This window comes from Symphalangus syndactylus, chromosome 1, assembly GCF_028878055.3.
Source record: "Symphalangus syndactylus isolate Jambi chromosome 1, NHGRI_mSymSyn1-v2.1_pri, whole genome shotgun sequence".
Classification (NCBI taxonomy): Eukaryota; Metazoa; Chordata; class Mammalia; order Primates; family Hylobatidae; genus Symphalangus; species Symphalangus syndactylus.
The window spans coordinates 23,004,848-23,027,518 of NC_072423.2; the positions used below are offsets into that span (position 1 = coordinate 23,004,848).

The 22,671-nt window shown below is 36.6% G+C and overlaps 1 protein-coding gene across 1 annotated transcript in view; it reads right to left on the reverse strand.

The window, feature by feature from the left end:
* SERPINB12 (serpin family B member 12) overlaps window positions 1–22,671 on the reverse strand; it is a 49,515-nt gene that overhangs the window by 10,127 nt on the left and 16,717 nt on the right. Inside the window, exon 3 of the mRNA XM_055292132.2 lies at window positions 1,864–2,049. Coding sequence (XP_055148107.2) covers window positions 1,864–2,049 — 186 coding nt within the window. The remainder of the gene's footprint in view (window positions 1–1,863; window positions 2,050–22,671) is intronic.

Genomic DNA, 22,671 nt, shown 5'->3' on the forward strand with positions numbered 1-22,671 from the left:
ACAGGTGTCATATCCTGCACTACTCAGACCCATTTGGTCAGCAGGTGCCCCCAACTGCCTAAGAAAGAACATCTGAATTCTGCCCTGCAAGATGCAAACCACACTCTAAAGCTAAGTTTTGCTAATGGAATAAGAAAATAATACACCAAATCTTAAGAGATGAATAAAGCAGAATGACCCCAGAAACACATTCTGTCTTAATCCATAAATTCTACTGCTCCATATTCAGGGGAAGCAGCCTGATTTGTGCATAACCCCTGCACTATGTGCTATGTCCAAGGAAGTATAAGGCCAACCATGGGAACTTGTAGTTTATTTGGGGATTTATTCTTATCACCTTCATTTATTTATTCCAGAAATGTTTATCAGGTGCCTACTGTAAGCCAAGCACTGTTCTAGGACAAAAATCCCTGCCCTCTAGGAGATTATATTCTAGTGGAGGAGGCATACAAAAATCAAGACACATAGTAATTAATTTCTGTATGCAGTATGTTAGACAGTGGAAAATGCCACATGAAAAAAAGGTATCCCTTATGGGTTGGAGGTCAGGATGCAGCACTAGATTAGGAGGTCAAAGTAGGCCCCGTATAGGAGATAAACACTGATCAAAGTCTTGAAGAAGAAAATGAGCTGAGGTCACTTACCAGGGGAAAGAGCCATCAGGCAAAGGGACCCAGAGCAAAGGCCCCAAGATAGGATGGGCATGGCTTACCCAAGGAAGCCAGGAGGCCGGTGTGACAGGTACAGTGAGGAGGGATGAAAGTGAGAGATGGAGTCACAGGGCTTAGCTGGGATTCAGATCTCCAGATCCTTGTGGGCCATTGTAAAGACTTGAACTGCTATCATGAGTGAAATGAGAAATCCAGGTTTTTGAACAGATGAGAAATAGAATCTGGCTCAGGTTTTAAAGGGTCTCTTGGGCTGCTGTGCAAAGGATAGATTGCCAGTGAGAGCAGGAAAGCCCATCAGGAAGTTGCTGCAGTATCCAGGTGAGAAAAGATGGTGGTGGTTCAGACCTCAAGGAGACTGGGAGAAGTGCCTGGATTATGGATATCTTTCAAAAGAAAAGCCAACGGAATTTTCGAACAAACGTGGTGTAAAGTGAAAGAGAAAGAGTCCAGGAGGACACCAAGCTGTCTAGCCACTGGAACCATATATGGTACTTAATGAATATTTATTTAATGAAATGAGTGAGAGAGAAGACATATACACATACTAAAAATCCCTAGCAATATTGGTATTAGTGATCATAGAGTAAAAGAGTGACAGACATGCATACAGAGATAAAGATAGAGATGAATGAGAAAAGCTGCCAGACGTGAAGTTGGGGAGCACCCTAAAGAAGGTAGAAGTGGCCGGGCGCAGTGGCTCATGCCTGTAATCTCAGCACTTTGGGAGGCTGAGACGGGTGGATCACAAGGTCATGAGATCGAGACCATCCTGGCTAACACCGTGAAACCCCGTCTCTACTAAAAATACAAAAAATTAGCCGGGAGTGGTGGCGGGCGCCTGTAGTCCCAGCTACTCGGGAGGCTGAGGCAGGAGAATGGCATGAACCTGGGAGGCGGAGCTTGCAGTGAGCCGAGATAGCGCCACTGCATTCCAGCCTGGAAGATAGAGCAAGACTCCTTCTCACAAAAAAAAAAAAAAAATTGGTAGAAGTTTAAGTGAGACTTTAAGAATGATAGGAACGAAGAGGAAGTAAGGTGGGGAAAATACAAATAAAGACTCAGAGACAGGGATGGGTTCTGACCAAGCCCAGGGTGCAATAAGCCCCTTGGCTTGCCTGAGTGGGATTAGCATCTGACTTTGAGTGTGGACCCTGAGTTTAGGACCCTGTGTAGCACCCTAGTGGACACGTACCTCATCAATCTGACGTGCACTGTCATTTCTAGCACCCAAGCGGACCATACCAAGGGCAGCTGAGAGGCTCAGGGGAGAGAAAAATATGTTTTTATGACGATCATCTTTGCTTATTTCTTGAAAAAGATCAAAGCAAAATTTGGTATTTGCTGCAACAAGAGAGTCCATTGTAAAACTTATAACAATCTAAAACCAAAAAAAAGGAGAAGGAGAAAATGGTGATTGGAAGAAAATAAGTGAACAAACAATTTTATTTTACATACCTGAAATACAATCATGCACAATTATTCAGTATGCTATTAAGAACTGGAAAACTAAGGTCATTATCATCCCTGTGTATAAATATTGGTGTTGATATTGATATTGATAGACAGAGATCTATTTTCATTTAGTAGTGTCAATTCGTTTCCTGGGTCTGCCATAAGAAATTACCACAGACTGAGTGGTTTAAATAGCAGGAGTTTATTCTCCCATGGTTCTGGGGGACAGACATCCAAAATCAAGATGTCAGAAGATTTGGTTCATTTCAAGACTCTCAGGAAAAATCTGTTTCATGCCTCTCTCTCAGCTTCTGGTGGTTGCCAGCAAACTGACATTCCTTGACCTGTAGACAAATCACTCAAGTCTCTGCTTCCATCTTCACATTCTTCTCTTTATCGTCCATGTATGTATCCAAATTTCCCTCTTCTTTTAAAGACAGGGAAGGAGACCAGGATAAGTATAGACATAGGTGGGTTTGGAGATTTGGTATTAAAAGTTGAGAGACCTCCCAACAGAAGGCTTCTATATACTCTGAGAAGTAGGCCATGAGATCATCTACTAAGTGTTAAGGTCGAGGGAAAAAAGAAGGTAGGAAAGAGGGGAAAGTGGAGGTTTGATTTTTTTTAATGTTTAATAAAGATTAGCCTAGCAGTAGTAATGTCTTCCTCTTCAACTAGCTTGTGGCTAACACTCAATTAATTTGACTCAAGAAATCAGAAATGGGATATTTTTATACCAATGTAAATAAAGGCAAAAGTGCTGTTATGATGTAAAAAAAAAAAAAAAAAAGACAGCAGTCATTGAATTAGAGCCCATCCTAAGCCAGTACAACCTCATCTTAATTTGACCACATCTGCAAAGACCCTATTTCCAAACAAGGTCATATTCACAGGTAGAAGGATTAGGACTTAAACTATATTTTTAGGAGACATAATCCTACCCACTTTGTGGTAGAACTCCCTTTATTCATGTAAAATGAAGCCAAAGGCTAACATTCTTTATTACCAAGTTAGCAGCCAAGCAAACATCATCCCATCTCATTCTTCTCCACAGGTTGTGGCTGGTTCTGCTGACACCTTTTGCCTGTACTCTCCCCTCATTGCTCTGTGACTGAGGATATGCCCAGCAAATTCCCATGGGTCATGTCCCTTGTTAACATTCTCACCGCCTTTTGACTCGTCCCACATGCAAACTACAGAACTTGAGGCACTTTAGTCAGTCATTCATATTGTTCAAGAGACAATAAATCTTGAATGATGCTGGGGGTTTTGATGTCACCAGGTGTACTAGTCCATTTTCACACTACTACAAAGAAATACTAGAGACTGTGTCATTTATAAAGGAAACAGTTTTAATTGACTCACAGTTCTGCATGGCTGGGGAAGCCTCAGGAAACTTACAATCATGGCGGAAGGAGAAGGAGAAGCAAGGACTTTCTTCATTAGGCGGCAGGAGAGACAGCGAGAAAAGGAGGAACTGCCAAACACTTATAAAACCATCAGATCTCGTGAAAATTCACTCACTATCACGAGGACAGCATGGGGTAACTGCCCCCATGATCCAATCACCTCCCACCAGGTCCCTCCCTCAACACGTGGGGATTATGGGGATTACAGTGTGAGATGAGATTTGAGTAGGGACACAGAGCCAAACCATATCACCGGGTTCAATGTCCTCTTTTGACAGTGTAGAACCACAGATAATATAGAACCAAAGTAAGACAGTGACTTCCTAAGAACAGGTATCTTGCCTTCCCCACCCAATCTATTCCAGATTATCAAGAGAATATGTAGATCTCACCACTGACCTATGCCTCTCAAATGAAATGCCTTTTCTTTCGTCTCTTTGCCTATGGATATTGTGTATTTCCAAGATAGAAATGTAAATCCCCAACTGATGATAGGCGATCAAACACATGCCTGCTATGTGTGGGTACTTTCCCCCCTTATTCAGCTTATAGTCCATTTTATTCTTACATTTTCTTTCTGTCAAGTCTGTACCTAACTCACAGTTCTCATCTTGCATCTGGAAACTGGGTTTGAGACATACTTTGTATTTTCAAACTAATTTCAGGGTAATCATAGATCACCAGAGTGTTTTCAGGAGCATTATGCCTTAATTGGTGGGTGTTTTTGAGTAATGGATGTCCTGGATGTATCTGGAAATTCAATAATGCCTCACATCTCAGAAAGCTTCCCTTGCATATGTTGGTAAACATCTTGATGTCCAACAGATTTTCTCTACACATAGCTCACATTACCCATCTAGTAACAAGTCTACTAACAAAGAAAAGAAAACCAACAAATTAAAGATGGTCTAAGTTGGGAGGATTTCACAGGCTTTCGATTAATGATAAAATTTTGTGTGAAATGTAGTCTAATATTTTTTAAAATCTTTGTTGTATAACTTAGGTTGATGTTTGATCAAAATTTTCAGCATCAAAGGAGGAGAACGTAAAGGGCATTCTGGCAATTTGGTCATCACTATTAAAAGAAGACTAGAGCCTGACTATATTGAAGGAAAAGAAGGGGTTGGATAGAAAGGCTGAATTATCCCAACCTGGCCCTTCAAATGTTCCAGTTAATCACTTGGCTTCACCCCTTCTGCCTTCTAGCATGAGCACTCCCAGAACTGAATGATCAGAGTCTTGCCTGCTTTAGAAAGGACATGACTACTCATGCAGGCCAACTCCCTACTTCTCAAGATTAAAAAAAAACTGAGGCCAAATGAGGTGAAGTGACTTGCAACAATCATGCAGCTGTCCAGAAGCAAAGCAAGGCTAAGACCTCCTCATGCCTAGGGCTGCTTCGTCCTAGATCACACAGTTTTTCACATTCCGTTCCATTCTAATTCTGGCACTACACTTATTCACTCTGTGGGCTACAGAACACTCTAAAACTCTCTCTGCCTGTTTCTGCATCAAGCTTCTATAAACTTTGTGAACTACTTTCCAGGAGTACTGTGATGCTCTCATCCCAGCAACAATTCCCTTTTCTGAGTGTTACCTGGTTCTAAGCTTTCATTACAGTTGTGTGCAGCTTTAATGCTGCCTCACCTTCCAAGGGAGTTGAGAGAACAATAGTAACAGAAAACAACGAAAAAAAACAGCTGGACAGTTGCTGCTAAAGTTTTGTTACTGTATGTAAGTGCTTATAATAGAAAGATCTTTCCTGGCTTTACATACAAGTCTAAAACATGGCAAATAATGAATATTTAACAACTTGATTAAAATGTCATCTGCTAACCACCTTCTGAAGGGTTGTTTGGTTATTTTGGGGGGTGGGGGTGAGTGAGTTTTTTTAATTAGAAACTGCCTAAATATGACACCAACCTAATTATGAAGTTCTCCCACTGGGTTAGTCACTATATATAAAAGATGAACTGAACAAGACACAATCTCTGCCTTTGATAAATCTATGACCTAACAGAGCAGATAATGCATTTGCAGATTCAGGAGTACAGTTTAAGAAGCATAGAAGAGTAAGATATTAATTTACAGAATGAAATAGAAAAGGGAAAGGAGTATTTTGTAGGAAGCACTCATTAAGATTTGATTATTCTAATAACACAGATTCAAATAGGCAATTTTAAAATATAACACTTTAAAAATACTTTAAAGCTTTTTATCATTGCTTTTATTTATTAAAAATAAGCTTAGACTGTTAGTAAAAATCATGTGATGTTATGTTGTTGCAATTAAAAAGAAAAGAAAAAGAAATTTAACGTTAGTTGTCTTGTCCTCATCAAAAAACCCTTTGAAACCAGCCTAACTGTTCCATAGAAGTGAATTTGTGGTCTTTATGAATAAACATAGAAATTGACCCTTCTGGTCTTAAAGCTTGAAACTTACATTTGTCTTATCTGAATTCCTTCCTCAGGAAACCCATTCGCAGACCTCCCAGAGAGTATCAAGCAACTGAAATTCACATCATGGCATGCAGAAAAAGAGATGGCAGAATCCACACTCATCTTGATTATTTTCTTTCCCCTCCCTAATTCTTATTTTCCCATATGTAGCTACATTTCTTCCCCACTATATAAACCTCCCATTTTAGTAAGTTGAGGGAGAGTGATTTGAGATTTATCCCCATCCCTTTGGCTAACATCATCTGATTAAAGCCTTCTTCCCTGGCAACACTTGTCTCAGTGATTGCCTCTCTGTGTGGTGAGCAATAGGACATAGACCAAATCCCTGGCATTTCAATAATGCCTTTTACATGGACACTAATTTGAAAACAGTAATGACTAAATCACAAATTCCAAATCAATTGGATTCAAAATAGGACCAATCTAGCAAGAAATAGAAAAGGCAGAGATCTAAATATTATAATACAAAAATGTAATTGTAAGAGAGATTTCTTAAAGGTATGTAGCAAAATCACCTTAAGAATTTTTTTTAAATATGTACAAATATGTTCATAGCAACAATTTCATAACAGCCAAAACTTAGGAACAACGCAAATGTCCATCATCAGCAGAATAAACACATAGCATGGATCTCACATCACATCATAACATAATGTTGAGTAAAAGAAATCATACATGCAGCCCGGCCAACATGGTGAAACCCCGTTTCTACTAAAAATACAAAATTAGCTGCGCATGGTGGCGTGCACCTCTAATCCCAGCTACTTGGGAGGCTGAGGCAGGAGAATCGCTTGAACCTGGGAGGCAGAGGTTGCAGTGAACTGAAATCGTGCCATTGCACTCCAGCCTGGGCAACAAGAGTGAAATTCCATCTCAAAAAAGAAAAAAAAGAAATTACACATGAAAACTTTATCTTTTTTTGGTTTTTTTTGTTTGTTTGAGACGGAGTCTCGCTCTGTCGCCCAAGGTGGAGTGCAGTGGTATGATCTCGGCTCACTGCAAGCTCCGCTTCCCAGGTTCACGCCATTCTCCTGTCTCAGCCTCCCGAGTAGCTGGGACTACAGGCACCCGCCACCACGCCCGGCTAATTTTTTGTATTTTTAGTAGAGACAGGGTTTTACCGTGTTAGCCAGGATGGTCTCGATCTCCTGACCTCGTGATCTGCCCACCTCAGCCTCCTAAAGTGCTGGGATTACAGGCATGAGCCACCACGCCCAGCCAAAAACTTTCATACTGTATGATTCCATTTACATAAAGTTCCAAAACTGGCAAAAATAATCTGCAGTTTTAGAGGTCAAGAGAGTGGCTACCCTTAGGAATGGGTGGGGAGAACTGTGGTTAGCCATAGGTAGGGACAGCAGCAAACTAGTAAACTGTCTCCCAAAACACAAAAGTCAACAAAAATCCATGATTCACAATGTTTGCTGATTTCTATGGTGTAAATACCCCCATTAAGGTTAATTTCAAACTGCCAACAAGACACCATTGTATCCAGAGTTGGGAAAAGATGCACAGAATCAGCTCTTGTGAGCTGGTATGAGCCAGCCTCAGGACACCACGTAAACTAGTCATGAAGGAGACTTCTAGGAAGCTGGTACTGGTTCCTTTTTTGATTGGAGTGTTGGTTACATATTAAGCTTACACTTATTTCTTATGCACTTATGTATTAATGTGTGTGTGGGTGTTCATATAGGTATATATGTATAAAGTTTAATTTTAAAATGTATTGTAGATGTATTACTAAACATGGCATTTAATTTTAAGACATTGCAAGTTAGTGCCTAACAAAATAGCTAAGAATACTGTATATGGAAAATTGAAGGGAAATTTTTCAAAATGAAATTTTGGCTCCAGATGCATTTAGGGAATGCTCCCCAAGCATTCACAGGCCGTACTTGGTGTTTACTCTGGAAAATATCCACCACACAAAGAAGTTATTGTTTGATTGAGTCTAAAGGCAATTGCTCACACAGGCTGCCTCTTAGTAACCTACAACTTGAAAAACTTGTATGCAATTTACTTCAGTCATCATTATTTTCAAACAGACTTGAAATAACCTTTTAAAATAGTAAGGTCCTGCAAAGTTCATTCAGCTTAAGTAATTGGTGCTAACTCTATCCACAATGACATACTACTAATAGCTACTGTTCAATTTGAGCTTGTGATATGTCTGGCATTTCACAAATATTGTCTCTATTTTTCAAAAAATCCTGCAAGTTAGAAACAACTTTCATTGTACATCCAACCACTACGTGGCACAAGTGGTGTGTAAATCAGTTCTTTCAGTCTGATTTCAAGGCTACCCTCTTTCCTCCTATACCAGGCCACCCTCTGGAGCAGGTAACACTTGTGCTCACAAAGGCCATGTCCTGAGTGACCACCATGTGGCTCTATGGGATGCAGAGGCCACCAGCAGGTCCATGTCTTGTTTGTGTCTCTTACCAAGACCACTGGTTGTAGAAAGGACCTCCTAGCACTGAGAGTCCATCTCAGGACGGCCATGAACTCCCTCTCTGGGAGGCACATCTCAAGCTCCAGTTTGTCCTCCAAAGATTCCTACAATCTCTATGGAGGTTGCTTCTCTAGACTGAAAATTTACTCAAAAAAATCCTTCTCAAATTGCATTGAAATCTGTGCAAATGTATCATAAATATAGATTGAGATTTCAAGATTGCAAACAACCTTAGCCTAATTGGGAGTGCTTTACATGATAGCTCCCATGTACTATCCGCAATGTCACCTCCTACTGACCATAGCTATATAGGAAAGAGATGATAAGCAGATCTTAGTCAGAAGAAAAAGAAAAAATGTCATTTTATATCAATACAAATACTATCATATTTTTGCCTATAATATTTTCCAAGTAGGTGATTCACAATTTAACCTCTAATGAAGTAGAAGAAGGAATTTTATTCTCAAGGTCTAATTTGTTATACAGATGGCAGAACAATAGTAATGAGGAATTCTGCCCTCACTATACTGAAAAATAAATTGCCTTTATTTTTCCGTGTGCTTTCCAATCTCTCAATCACTGCACTCATGTGTGTGTACGTGTCTGTTTATATGAACATTTTATGTTCACTTGTTTTCACTTCAAATTGCATCTTAAGTGTTTATCCTCACTAATACTGTCTTCATACTTGTTCTTTTAATGGCCTTATAATATCTCATTATATTGACATATCTAAATGTCTAAACTAACATCATATTGCTAGATATTTAAATTAGCTTCCCAGTTTTTATTAATATGAATAATTCTACAATAAACATTGTCATAAATATAGCTTTTATTTCTCTTCATATTATTTCTTCAGAGTATCTTCTTCAACATGGGATTTCTAGGTCTAATATTATAAAGATTTTTAACTTTCATACTGTCAACAAAAAGTTACAGATGAAACAGCTATGTCATAATCACCTTTTTCAGATATTATTGCCATTCTTAATAACTTAAAAAATAAAAAGAAAATTGTATTATTTTTAAATGTACATGGCATTGATACTTGCTAACATTTGAACGTTTCTCCATGTGTTCTTTTCTCTTTATAAATTCTCACATATTAACTGTCTCTTGTTCATTTGTCAATTATCTATTGAGGTCTTGACCATTTATTTATTGATCATTATGAACTCTTCATATTATATAAACATTTTGTGTTTTTCAAACTTGTTCTTTAAAAAAAATTTCCCCTAGCTGTTTTATCTTCCTTTATTTATCTTCTTTGTTGTTATTATAGAATCGTTTTTACTCTTATTTACTGAAAATTGTCAATATTTTCTGGCACTCTATCACTTCAAAACCTTGAAAGTAATGTATTTTCAACTTAATTTTAAAACTTCATCTACTTTCAATTTTTTACAAGAAAGAAAATCTTTCCTGTAAGATTTTAACTTATGTTGTTAGCTTTGAAGATACATTTTTAAATATTGATTATCTGAAATGTGTAACATTTTTAATTTTTTAAAGGTTTTTTTTCCATTTTTATGTTGTTTGAGGTATCAACAAATGATCTATTTTGCTTGTTTTCTTTCCTTCTGGCTTTATTACACACATAAAACCTTCTTCCACTTTCCTCCAACCTCTCCCTCTAAAGAGTTAATTAGTCACCACTGTATACAATAACCATACAGCATTCGTTTCCCTTAACTCCTCTATCACACTGTAAGGTAATTATTTTTTATACTTCTGTCTTTACTTCCAAATCACAATTGTCTTGAAGGTGGGTTCAGTGTTTTTAATTCATCCTTGTACCCATCAGTGAAGAACACAATGGCAGCACATGAGAGCCCTTCATAAGATTTATGGATTGATTTGTTATCATCTGCCCATTTTTCATTGTAGATAATCCTAATGTTTGAAATGTTAGAAGATTATTTAGCATTTCATATTAACTTTATATATTCTGCAGGCAGCTGTAATTAACAGAGATTCTGCATAAGAGAATCAGCTTTTTATTAATTTTTTACTGTGTAAGAAAAAGTTCATTTACTACAATATAAGAAAACATTCATTTACTATATAAGAAAAAGTTCATTTATTATAATTTTCCCTTATAGTAAAAATGTAAAGGTTTAGACAAAATAGACGTTCTAACAACCCAAAATATTCTGAGTAAAACTGGTTTTTCCTATATATAGTAGGAATAAAAATATTTATACTCCAAAAATATTTCATGTCTTATAATTTATATAATTCCCACAAAGCTACTAACAACTCAAGAATGAAATTCAGACTTTACACAAATAGATGCTATTCTGCTGGAACAAATATTCAAACCAATAATAACCAATGTCTAAAAACAAAGAAATACTTGTGAACAATACCATCGAAAGTATTTTCCAACTTACGGTGCAAAAAAAAAAATCTAAACTCACATTGTTTAAAATATAGATATTCTAAATATTATACCATCTTATGGTTCAGAAATAATTCATTAAAAGATAAAATACAATATGTCAAGTATGCAAAAGTTTAAAAAGTTATTCAAACATCTACATTTTTAAAAAATCAATCATATACATCAGGCATCTGAACAGGTGGTTGGGGCTGAGCGAGGCGACAAGTATTGTTAATATCTCCCGGTGATGACTGCCACATCTGCAGAAAATCCAAAACATCATAAAACTAACTCTCTTTTTTTAAGTATTTGACTTAATAAAAACAAGTATATCCTTCTATTTCAATCACATCTCCTTTGGGATTCTATCCTTTAAAATGGTTTTCCAATTCTGTGTTCATTGTTAAAAATTATATCAGGCAATTCGAGCATTTACCTTCTTGCCTTCAGAGTTGCTGCTAACAGCTGGTCAGGTAAGCTTCCATCCACACCCTGTCAGGAATGGAAATATATCAACTTTGCCCCTCCCTCTGTGGCACTTTTCCAATGCCATTTTGGAATCCAGAGTAAAATCATCATTGATAGATTAAAGGGAAAAGAAAAGAGTGGCATACACTTTTTAAAGCAAATGCTATGCTTTCAACTACATTGAATATTTATCTTAATATGCTTATATTTTCTTTGCTCTTTCCAATTTATAGAGCCCTCAAAACAATACTTGGCTCACACTTTTCAATTCAAATTTCTATACTAGAAGACCATGAAGCAGAAATGTATTTTACTCCATATACACATTGTCTTGGATGGTCTCTTATATTTGAATTTTTGCATTATTCTAAAATCTTTCTAAGTTATTACACAGGATTTGCAAAATGTGCTCTAAGCTACTTCAAAGTTTTTGTTTTCCTGCAGTAGGTGTGTGGTAGGGATGAGAATTATTATTTGATTATTGACACACATATTTTACAACTGAAAACATAAAACTTTTTAAACTTAGCCAAAGCATGTTCTGATGTTACTTTTGGTTCTAGCACTCTACAATCCTGTTATGTTGCTGACTGTAAACATGAGGGTCAGTGGATAGGGCAAAAAGTGTGGAGCAAATAGGAGAAAGCTAGGAAGAGTCAAACTCCAGGAACTGACATGTCTTAAGGACAAATGAGGACTCCTCTCTGACCTGGTTCTCCTACTGAGCCCTTTATCTTCCTTTTCTAACTTGTTGTCAGACAACAATATTACCTGAACCACGACCCTACAAATATATCAGGCATAGGGAAATTCAAAAGAAAACTTTTTAAAATAGAGAGATGGCCTTTATGGAAAATATAAACTACTTATGTAGCTAGTGTATAAATAAAACAAGTTTTATAAGATATTGACCAGTGGAAATTAGTGACTAAGCATCCAGAGTTTTTCTGAATTCTCAATAGTAAGCATAGAAAAGAAATGTGCTGTTAGTTTTCTTTACTCCATGATCATTTGAAAATAATTATTTTTTTTCTAAATTCTTCCACAAAATTCTAAAAACCAGTCTAGTCATTGGTTATGATTTGCAAGAGTTTGGAAAATTTTAACACGTGAATTATTTAATATTTTATGTCATTGATTACTACTTCATGTTGCCCATCATAGCCTTTCCAAAAGGGTATACCATTCACATTTAGAACAGGACGAGTTCTTGCCTGGCTTCCTGAAAGTAGGTGTCACATCTGTTACTGTTGGGGGATAATATTCAAATTTCACTGGGCTTCTGGATACCTGAGAAGAATATAAACCTGTTTGAATGTCTTTAATCCAGGTTTACATTTGTTTATCTTCTTAAATAATTCAACAAAGATCTAACTACAGATGACTGTGCCCTACAAGCCTAAAAATTTGGTGTGGTGCGATTGCTCAATGAGCGATGTTGAAATCTGACACTAAATGTAGCTAAACATTAAGGTAGCTTGATAAATCACTAACAAGGGGATGAGAATTTCTTGAGCACTTACTAAATGCCAAGCTGCATTTGGTACTTTACACATGTAATATATCATTGAATGACTGAAGAAAGGGAGCCTCTCTAGTATCAGTGACTTCAAGTGCCAGAGAATTACATTAGGCTTTGAAAGAATTTTGGAGGTCAACTAGCCTGACAGTGCTATTCAAGGCAAGCTAAAAAAAAAAAAAAAAAAAAAAAAAAAGTTCTATGTCAACAGGCTGTAAAAATAATGTTTACTTCATCAAGTATAGAGCTAGATGATTCCTCCTAGGTATGTTACAACTCAGCATGAATTATGAGCCAATCAATAAATCTTTCAGCAATTAGCCTTTTCTGCCTAGAATTAAAAATTTAAGGATGCCAGAATGATTCAACAGTCAAAGTCTTTGCCAGTTTATGATGCAAAATGATATGATTAATCTTCCCGTACTGATAAAGGCAGTATTTTTGAAATATTACAAAGAGGCTCTTTGTCATTTAATTTTACAACCCAATATTGAGAAAAGAAAACATGTTTATAGGAAAAATGTCAGCATAGACACTTTCAACCTAATGAAAAAAATGCAGCTTTTATCTAAAGCAGACAGTTTTCCTTATGTTTATCTTGTATCCTCGAAATGTAAGAGTCTTATGACACATAAAAAGAGGAAAAAATCTATTAAAATAACAATAAAGACTAAAACACAAACTCATTTCAAAACTTGCAATCACTCTTAAGATATCAATTGCTCCTCTCATAAAAGCCCTTAGTTCTTTCAACTTCAAAACTGACATCTCCAGGATTGAAAAAATGTCAACTGTCCACCCCAATATGACAGAGACACAGAGATCAAAGACAGGCAAAGCTGTGAGACAGCAAAGAACACATAGAAAAAGCAGTAAACTTGCAATCAGAAGAAGCAGGCCCTGGGCTGAATCTTACTAGCCTGAGACCTCAGGCAACTACATCATGAAAATTTCAATTTTCTCGCCCATAAAAAAAAAGAATAATAATATGGTTTTCCAAGCTCTTACGTGTTTACAACTATTCATGTTTTTGATATGATTACATATAATTAGTATTGCACAAAGCTTTTTTTTTTATTTCTTAGCCAAATCTTTATAACATTATCTATTTCTTCCAAAACTGTAAATGAGGACTTCATCCTTCAAATCATGGCTTACAAACTACAGCCTGCGGGCCAAATCCAGCCCTCTGCCTGTTTTTTTAAATAAAGTTTTATTGGAACGAAACATTTCCATTCATTTATTACTGTCTATGGCTGCTTTTGCTCTACAATGACAGAGTTGAACAGCGGTAGTGGAGAAGAAATCACATGGCCTGCAACGCTGCAAATATTTACTATCTATCCCCTTACTGAAAAGTTTGCTGATCCCCGCTTTAAATGATGAAATACCATGGTTTTTAAAAGCTTTGAAGTTTTTATCTCCTTAGATATATAACCTCTATTTACATAGAATAAATATCGTAATATGCTAACAAGAAACATATTTTCTTAAATCTATAAATGTACATTTTGCCCGGGCGCAGTGGCTCACACCTGTAAACCCAACACATTAGGAGGCTGACACCAGCAGATCACTTGAGGTCAGGAGTTCAAGACCAGCCTGGCCAACATGGCAAAACCTCGTCTCTACTAAAAATACAAAAATTAGCCTGGTGCCTTGGTGCACGCCTGTAATCCCAGCTTCAGGAGGCTGTAATCCCTGCCTCAGGAGGCTGAGGCAGGAGAATCACTTGAACTGGGGAGATGGAGGTTGCAGTAAGCCAAGATCATGCCACTGCACTCCAGCCTGGGCAACAGAGTGAACTCTGTCTCAATAAATAAATAAATAAATAAATAAATAAAATGTATGTTTTGATTAGATCTTAACCCCAAGCAAAACCCTAATGCCCTTCAGTATTATAGTAAAATAACAGCCTAGACATTCATTTGTTGAACAATTATTTATCAAGTGCCTACAATGTGTCAGGCACTGAGTATACATCAACTCAATGAACTTTAAATTAAAGTGATTATCTCTACATTATCACTCCTTTAGAACGAAGCATTCCACCATGAGGGTATCTCCTTTCAAAGGGATCAGTGGGAAAGGCACAGGTTAGGGTTAGAGCCTTTAATAAAGGGGACTGCCATTGTCCCTGCACTCATGATGCCTCATGCAATAGGAGCTTACAGTCCAACTAGATGACCTGCATTTAGATACAATAAACATTTTTCAAGGACCTAATATGTAACAGGCCCTTACATACCCATTATCTCGTTCATTCCTAATAAGTCAGGAGGAGAGACATTATTATCCCAATATGATGAATAAGAAAACAAGGAGTTGGAGGAGGCCTTAATTTGCTCATAATCATAATGCTAGAAAGTAGCAGAATAATCTAAATAAAGAAAATGTGGTACATACACAGCATGGAATACTATGCAGTCATTAAAAAGAACAAGATCATGTCCTTTGCAGCAACATGGATGGAGCTGGAGGCTATTATCCTAAGGGAACTAACACAAGAACAGAAAAACAAATACCACATGTTCTAACTTGTAAGTGGGAGCTAAACATTGAGAACATATGGACAAGAAAAAGGAATAACAGATACTGGGACCTACTTGAGGGTGAAGGATGGGAGAAGGGTAAGAATCGAAAAACTACCTATTGGGTACTGTGCTTATTACCTGGGTGACAAAATAATCTGTATGCCAAACCCCACTGGCATGCAATTTACCTATATAACAAACCTGCACACGTACACCCGGCCCTAAAATAAAAGTTTAAAAAAAAAAGTAGCAGAATAACTTTAGCACCTCCCTGACTCTCTGATCCCAAGAATGAAGATCTGCAACACATACAGCTTCACTACCAGGACAACTAGCCCCCAGAGGCATCTCTACCAACAATAGCTTGTCCACCTCCCGGCACATACCTAGAAGCCAGTGAGAACCATCCCCAGCTAAGGTCTGTGCTCTGATGAAGTCCATTCAAAAATCAATCGAGCAGAGGAGGAACCAGGCAAGTCCTACAGCCTATGAAAACCTATAAGGAGAGGCATTGAGCAAGCTATTCTGTCACTTTAAATACAGGTTTGTGAATCAGGACAATTAACATATAAGGGGGAAAACAAGACATGCATTTATGGCCATCAATTCAATGAATTTTAAGTTAAAGTGATTATCTCTACATTATCACTCCTTTAGAGCAAACCGTTCCACCATGAGGGCCTCTCCTTTCGAGGGGAACAGTGGGAAAAACACAGGTTAGGGGTTAAAGCCTTAGTAAAAGGAAACGTCATATCTCTGTCCCTTATTCTCCCTAAAAAACTTACAGAGCCCTCCAGTCACTGTGTAACACGAGTTCATAATTTATAACAGAATACACAAAATCCAAGCGGAATATTTTTCATCACCTATCCCAATGCACACCATCAAATGAATTGAGTAGTGACAGAACTGTGAGGTTCTCAGTCAAGTGTGAAGCTAGACTTTTCAGATATTATCAACTGTTATTAGCTACTCTATCATGACTGCAACTCCACAGCTGTCTAGGATATTTTCCTGAGCATCTTCACCAGTTATTATTTTTTCTTCTGGCATCTCAGACTGTACCTAGCAAATGAACAAAAGGTGTCTCTCCCCTCTTCCCTTCTGTCTCTGTTCTTTCTCTTCATCTCTCTCTTCCTCATCTCCTCCATCCCCATTCGCCTCTGTCCCACCCCATCCCATTTCCGTGTCTCTTTCTCCCTCTCCTTCTCTCAGTACAAATACCTCAGAAGACTTCATTCACCTGCAAAACTCACTAGATATTACCTATCATCATAGAACAACATCAGCTCTTTTTCAAAACGTGGTTCATATTTGGTTAAGAAAAATAACGCATCCTTGGAGGTTTTTTTGAGATATTTTGAGGGCGTTTAGTTCAATTTGCAGTATTAAAGCAAAGCCAGGCCCTTGGATTTCCACAAAAAGGCTCCTCCTCTTGAGGCTCCTGTCACAAAGTGTAACTTTAGGACAGTACACTCGAGATCTACAAAAACTCATCCTGCATCATGACTGAGTGAGGATCATAACTTGGGGAGCAGGCACTGTCTGCAATTATATTAAAAATGAAGACCCTACCCCACTACATGAGAAAGCCCTATGGTGCTGTGGGTGTTAAAGTTGTGAACGCCCAACCTGTAAACCAGGTAATAACAGAATCTGAGGGAACGAGTGGCATGCAACTTGCAAACATGAAATTGGGTTCCCATGAACCAGCTTTAACAATAATCATATAACTGAGAATATAATTGTCAAAGCAATACAAGTTTTGAATTAAGGAGATGGTAGAAAATTTGGGGTAGTCGACTGCAAATGAATTTTAAATAATACATGTCATTTGAGAAAATGTTTCAATATTAAACATACTGAAAACATAAAGAAAAGTAAAGATAATTTGTAAGCCCATCAAAATCCACAATTTCCTTTTCTCCATACACACTTTATACATAGCAGAGCTCATACTAATTTGTAATTTTGTGTCCTTTTAACATTTAATACTTAAACCTAGATATTTCTTCATATTTTAAAATTCCGATCATAAGAATTATTTTAGTGACTATGTTAATGACATCCATTCTCCTATTAAACATTTAAGTGATTTCTAATTTATATACACAGTTTTATTAAAAATATCTGGTTTTAACACGTTTATCTGATTATCAGATGATCTCCTGAGCATAGAATATCAAGGTGTTGAATTACTGGATAAAAATGCATTAACATTTTTAAGTTTGAATGCATCATGTTGAATTTTACTCCAGAGAAATCCCACCAGCTGTGGGATTTTAACAGTTTGTCTGAATCTCAGATTACTTCCTTAGCATAGAATGTCTAGGTCTTGAATTACTGGAGAAAATGCATGAGCATTTTTAAGCTGCAATGCATTGTGTCGAATTGTACTTCAGGAAGATCCCATCAGCAGTGGGATTTTAAAAGTTTATCTGAATCTCAGATGATTTCCTTAGCATAGAATATCTAGGTGTTGAATTACGGGATAAAAATGCGTGAACATTTTTAAGCTGGAATGCGTTGTGTTGAATTGTACTCCAGGGAGATCCCATCAGCAATGCATGGAATGTACTGCCTTTGCACTCTTTTGTTTTTCATCCCATTTTCCTCTCCTAAAATCTAGTAACCAACCTCCACTCTCTTCAGGAGAGGAAAGAAAAAGATCAGCCTTTTGTACAACTCCTCTAACATAAATCACTCATTTGCACAATCAGACAAGTGACTGTTTAGACATTCTACAATTCTTTTGAGCCAGGTTTTAAGCATCCTTCAAGCTAGTCTCTCACCATGGAGTGGAAACAGGGTGTAACCACCTAATTTTCTGAGTATTCTTAGGGGAACACCAAAGACAAATTGGAGCCTACCTTTCTTCTGTTATTTTCCCTGTGACTCTAGCACCCAATTGCAATTTTCTATGTCCATGTACTAAGTGTCTCCAGTGGCACCCAGCAATGACTTCTATAGGACACACCATTGAAAAACTTAAAAAGAAGACCACCCTCAAAAACTTAATTTATTTGGTAAAAGTTGTGCATAAAATGGAAGCTAAAAGAAGCAACATACATGTAAATAATGCCCAGCCGGTTCTCCCTTCTATCAGGAGGGTTTCTGGGAGAGTAATGGCCCCATATCATACCTCCCAGTGTGCTTGGGGAATATAACTCATTTTAGACAAACCCCACCATGCCAGACATTGGTGTGCACGCCCACAAAGAATGACAAGATTTTGCTGTTGCTTTTGTTTTGTTTTGTTTTGTTTTGTTTTGTTTTGTTTTGTTTTGAAAGCGGGCAGGGTGGGGTGGGGGGCACCTGATGAGTGGAGGGAATAGATTGATAAATTGAGAGAACAGACATTAATTCCTTGACCCAGACCCAGGAAACAATCCTCTCACATCCCTATCTCATGTATCTAAAACCCTTCTCTTCCTACTTCTGGAGAAATGGGGATAAAATCACTGGGACATGCAGCACCTCCTGGTGCTCATCCAACTTTGCTGGAAAAGTATGGAAATTTTGTGCATTTTGCTTCTGTTTTTTCAGGGGACATGAGGAAGTGGAATAGACTTATTTTCTTTAGCACACTTTTAGAATTACTGAAAAGTTGGACAGGAATATAGAGACCATGCTTTCTTTTTTCACACCTCCTATCCATTCTGACTGAGCCTTTGGGAGGGCCTTGGCTATGGTTGCCGATGATAGCTATTGGAGACCTCGAGAAGAGTCATGGTCATAAAGAGAAAACAGCATTGGAGAGAGGAAATAACCCTGGTCAGGGAGCAACCTTCATTCTCTTGGTGGTCTCAGCCATCCCAGGTGAATCCCCATCGTTTAAATACTGGCCAGAAACCAAGGGGAAATTTTCAAGGAGAATTCACTACAGGCATGGCTACCACTCCCAGCCACCATTTTTAAAAGACCAATATTATTAGTTGTTAGGGAAATGCAAAATAAAACTACAGTGAGATACTGCTTTATACACACTGGGATGGTTATAATTTAAAAACAGACAACAAGTCTTGGTAAAGATGTGGAAAAATTGGAACCATCATATATAGCTGGTGGAAATGTAAAATGATGCAGACACTTTAGAAAACAAAATGATGCAGCCACTTTGGAAAACAGTCTGGCAGTTCCTGAAAATGCTAAACATTGAGTTACTATATGATCCAGCAATTCCACTCATAGGTATAAACCTAAGAGAAATGAAAACCTATGTCCACACAAAAGCTTGTACACAAATGTTCATAGCAATATTAATCATACTAGCCAAAAAGAAAAAACAACTCAAATGTCTGTCAACTGTCAAATGGATAAACAAAATGTAGTATATTCACACAATGGAATATTATTTGGCCTTTAAAAATATGAAGTATTAATACATGCTACAACATAGATGAACCTTGAAAACATTATGCTAAGTGAAAGAAGCAAGTCACAAAAGACCACATATTTTACAATCTCATTTACATGATTATCCAGAATAGGCAAATCCATAGAGAGAGAAAGTAGATTATTGTGGTTGCCAGGACTAGAGGGAAGGGTAACGAGGACTGCTAATATATAGAGTTCTGTTTAGAGATGATGAAAATGTTCTAAAATTTATTGTGGTTATGGCTGTACAACTCTGTAAATTTATTCAAAGTCACTGAGTTATACACTTTAAAAGGGTGAATTTTATTGCATGTGAATTATATTTTAATAAAGTAGTTTTCCAAGAAAAGTGCTAGACATGTTGCTTTCAACAGATCAAGGCTTCCAGCAGAAGTCCTGGTGCCTAAAGTTCTTCCATACTTTCATATCTTATTTCCATATTATTTTTACACTCAGTTATCATTCAACAAATAATCATTGAGCACCTATTAAATACTATGGTAGATGCATCTAGAAGTGAATAAGACAGATCTAAAATTAACATCTGGTGGAATTTCTCCTATATATTAGAAAAGCCTCAACCACAGCCTTCATCCCACCACAGTCTCATACCTGTCCCACCTACTCTCAACTGATCCAAATGTACTCCCTCAGGCTCTAAACCTCATCTCTAAGTGCAAAGACTTAATGCTATTTTTGAATAATAGTAATTAAATGGTTTCTGAACATTAGTCATTAAGTGTAAATTAATAAATGTGACAACCTTTATGAGTTTTTTCAAACCATGCACACGAGGGATTCCATATAGTAAGATTTCGTTCAGATAGTGTTAAAACTCGGGCTTGATTGTTTGTAGTTGCCTCCCTAGAAAGTCAGAGTTCTACTGATTTGTTTTCATCTCCGAAGCTTCCAATAACAATTTATTGGGCACGAAAGAATATTCATATAATTTATCCACACTCCTAACAAATGTAGAAATACGGGTGTAGAATTAAATCAAATATCTTTCAAGCATAAAACTGTTCCAACTCTATCATTACCCTTGGTATGTCATCAGTCTAGGAACATGCCTTTGTGCTTTTCTATCATTCTCCTCTGGCCACACCTGAATACACTCTTTCATTTACTCGATTTACCAAAACAGAAAACACAATGCACAAGGTGTACTAGGTGCAGTGCAAGAAACTAGGAACACACAAGTTAGAAGAACACAGTAGCTTCCTTGGAGGAACATGTAGCTTATTAGGAGAGACACTTCTTTACAGGGCCCTAGCTGTCTCCAAACAAACCATCACTGGCAATCAGTCCATGATGTAGATATGTACTAGTTGATTCTGATAAACATAGATTTTCATGTGATAAATTTAATCTTTTCTTGATAACGTAATTATCTTATATTTACAAAGTTGTTCCACTTCCAGAGAGCAGATAGTTATTCATCTTCAGTTTCTTCTAGGTTTTATTTTTAACTTTTTATTTTTAATCTACCAAGAATTTATTTTGGTCTATGATGTGAGGTAGGGATTTAAATAAATTGTTTTCCCTAAATACCCAGCCAATGTTCCCAGCACTATATGAATTACCAACTCCTCCTTTGATTGGCATTGCTTCTCTTACCATCCAATTAGTTTGTATATATGATAAAGTTAAAACATTTGTAAAATAATACTATTATTATTTGTAAAACAAATTATTGTGATAGGTGAATGAAATAATTTATGTATATAAAATACATGATGTAGTACCTAGCACACGAATGCTCTCAACAAAGAAATTAGTTATTTTAGACCAATGGAGATCATTGTTCTGTCCAATCTAACCAATCTTCATTAGGTGAAATGGATGGGGAGTGGAAAGAGAGGAATTTTTAGTCAATCTGTTCTTCTCTCATGAGAACAGAAAAAAGGAAGTCCTCTTCTCTCTATAAGAAAGACAATTTCTTCTAATATCAATTCTTATAAATTTGCCAAAAATGGCAAAAAGTGGAATCACCTTGTTTTATTTTGCATTTTTTGATTAGTTATAAGTTAAGCATCTAATCATATTCATTGGCATTTGTAGGTTATTTTTTTTCTGTGTCTTTGTGTCCATTAATAATTTCTAAAATTGAGTAATTCATATTTTCTTATTGATTCATACATCCTCTTTTGTTGTTATAAATATTAACTGTACCTATTGTAAATGTTCTTCCATTTTTGTCATTTGACATTTAAATATAGTTATTTATTTCAAAACATATGATTTTAATTTTTATTAAATCAAGTCTGTCTTTTTCTTTATGACTTTTTTGAAAGAACTGTTTCTTTTTTATTTTTGCTTGTAATAAATTTCAAATGTGTAGAATGTTGTGGGAATACTTACAAGAACTATATATATCATCTATCCAGATTTACCAATTATTAACATTTTGTCTCACTTGTTTTACAATTATCTCTATATATATGATATTTATATGTTCTGAATACATATAAATATTATACATAGAGAGAAAATAGTTCTGAATACACATATAAACACACATATATAGCAACTTATTCGTCAATATTTCTGAATACATATATATACACACATCTATGTAACTTATTCATCAATAGTTGTGAATACATATATATATGCATGTGTATGTGTGTGTGTATATTTATATATGTATTCAGAACTATTGATGAATAAGTTGCATACATCATGTCCTATTAGCTCTAAATATTTTGTCATGCATTTCCTAAGGAAAACAGCATGCTTTTACCTAACTATAGCACAAGTACTGAAATCTGGAAATGTAACATAATCCACAGTCCGTAGTTCATATTCCAATGTCACCAGTTATCCCAAAAATGTCTTTTATGTCCAGTTTTCTCAGTCCAGGATCCAACCCAGGATTGCACATTGCATTTAGTTGTCATATCTTTTTTGTCTTCTAATCTAGGAAAGTTCCTCTGCCTTTCTT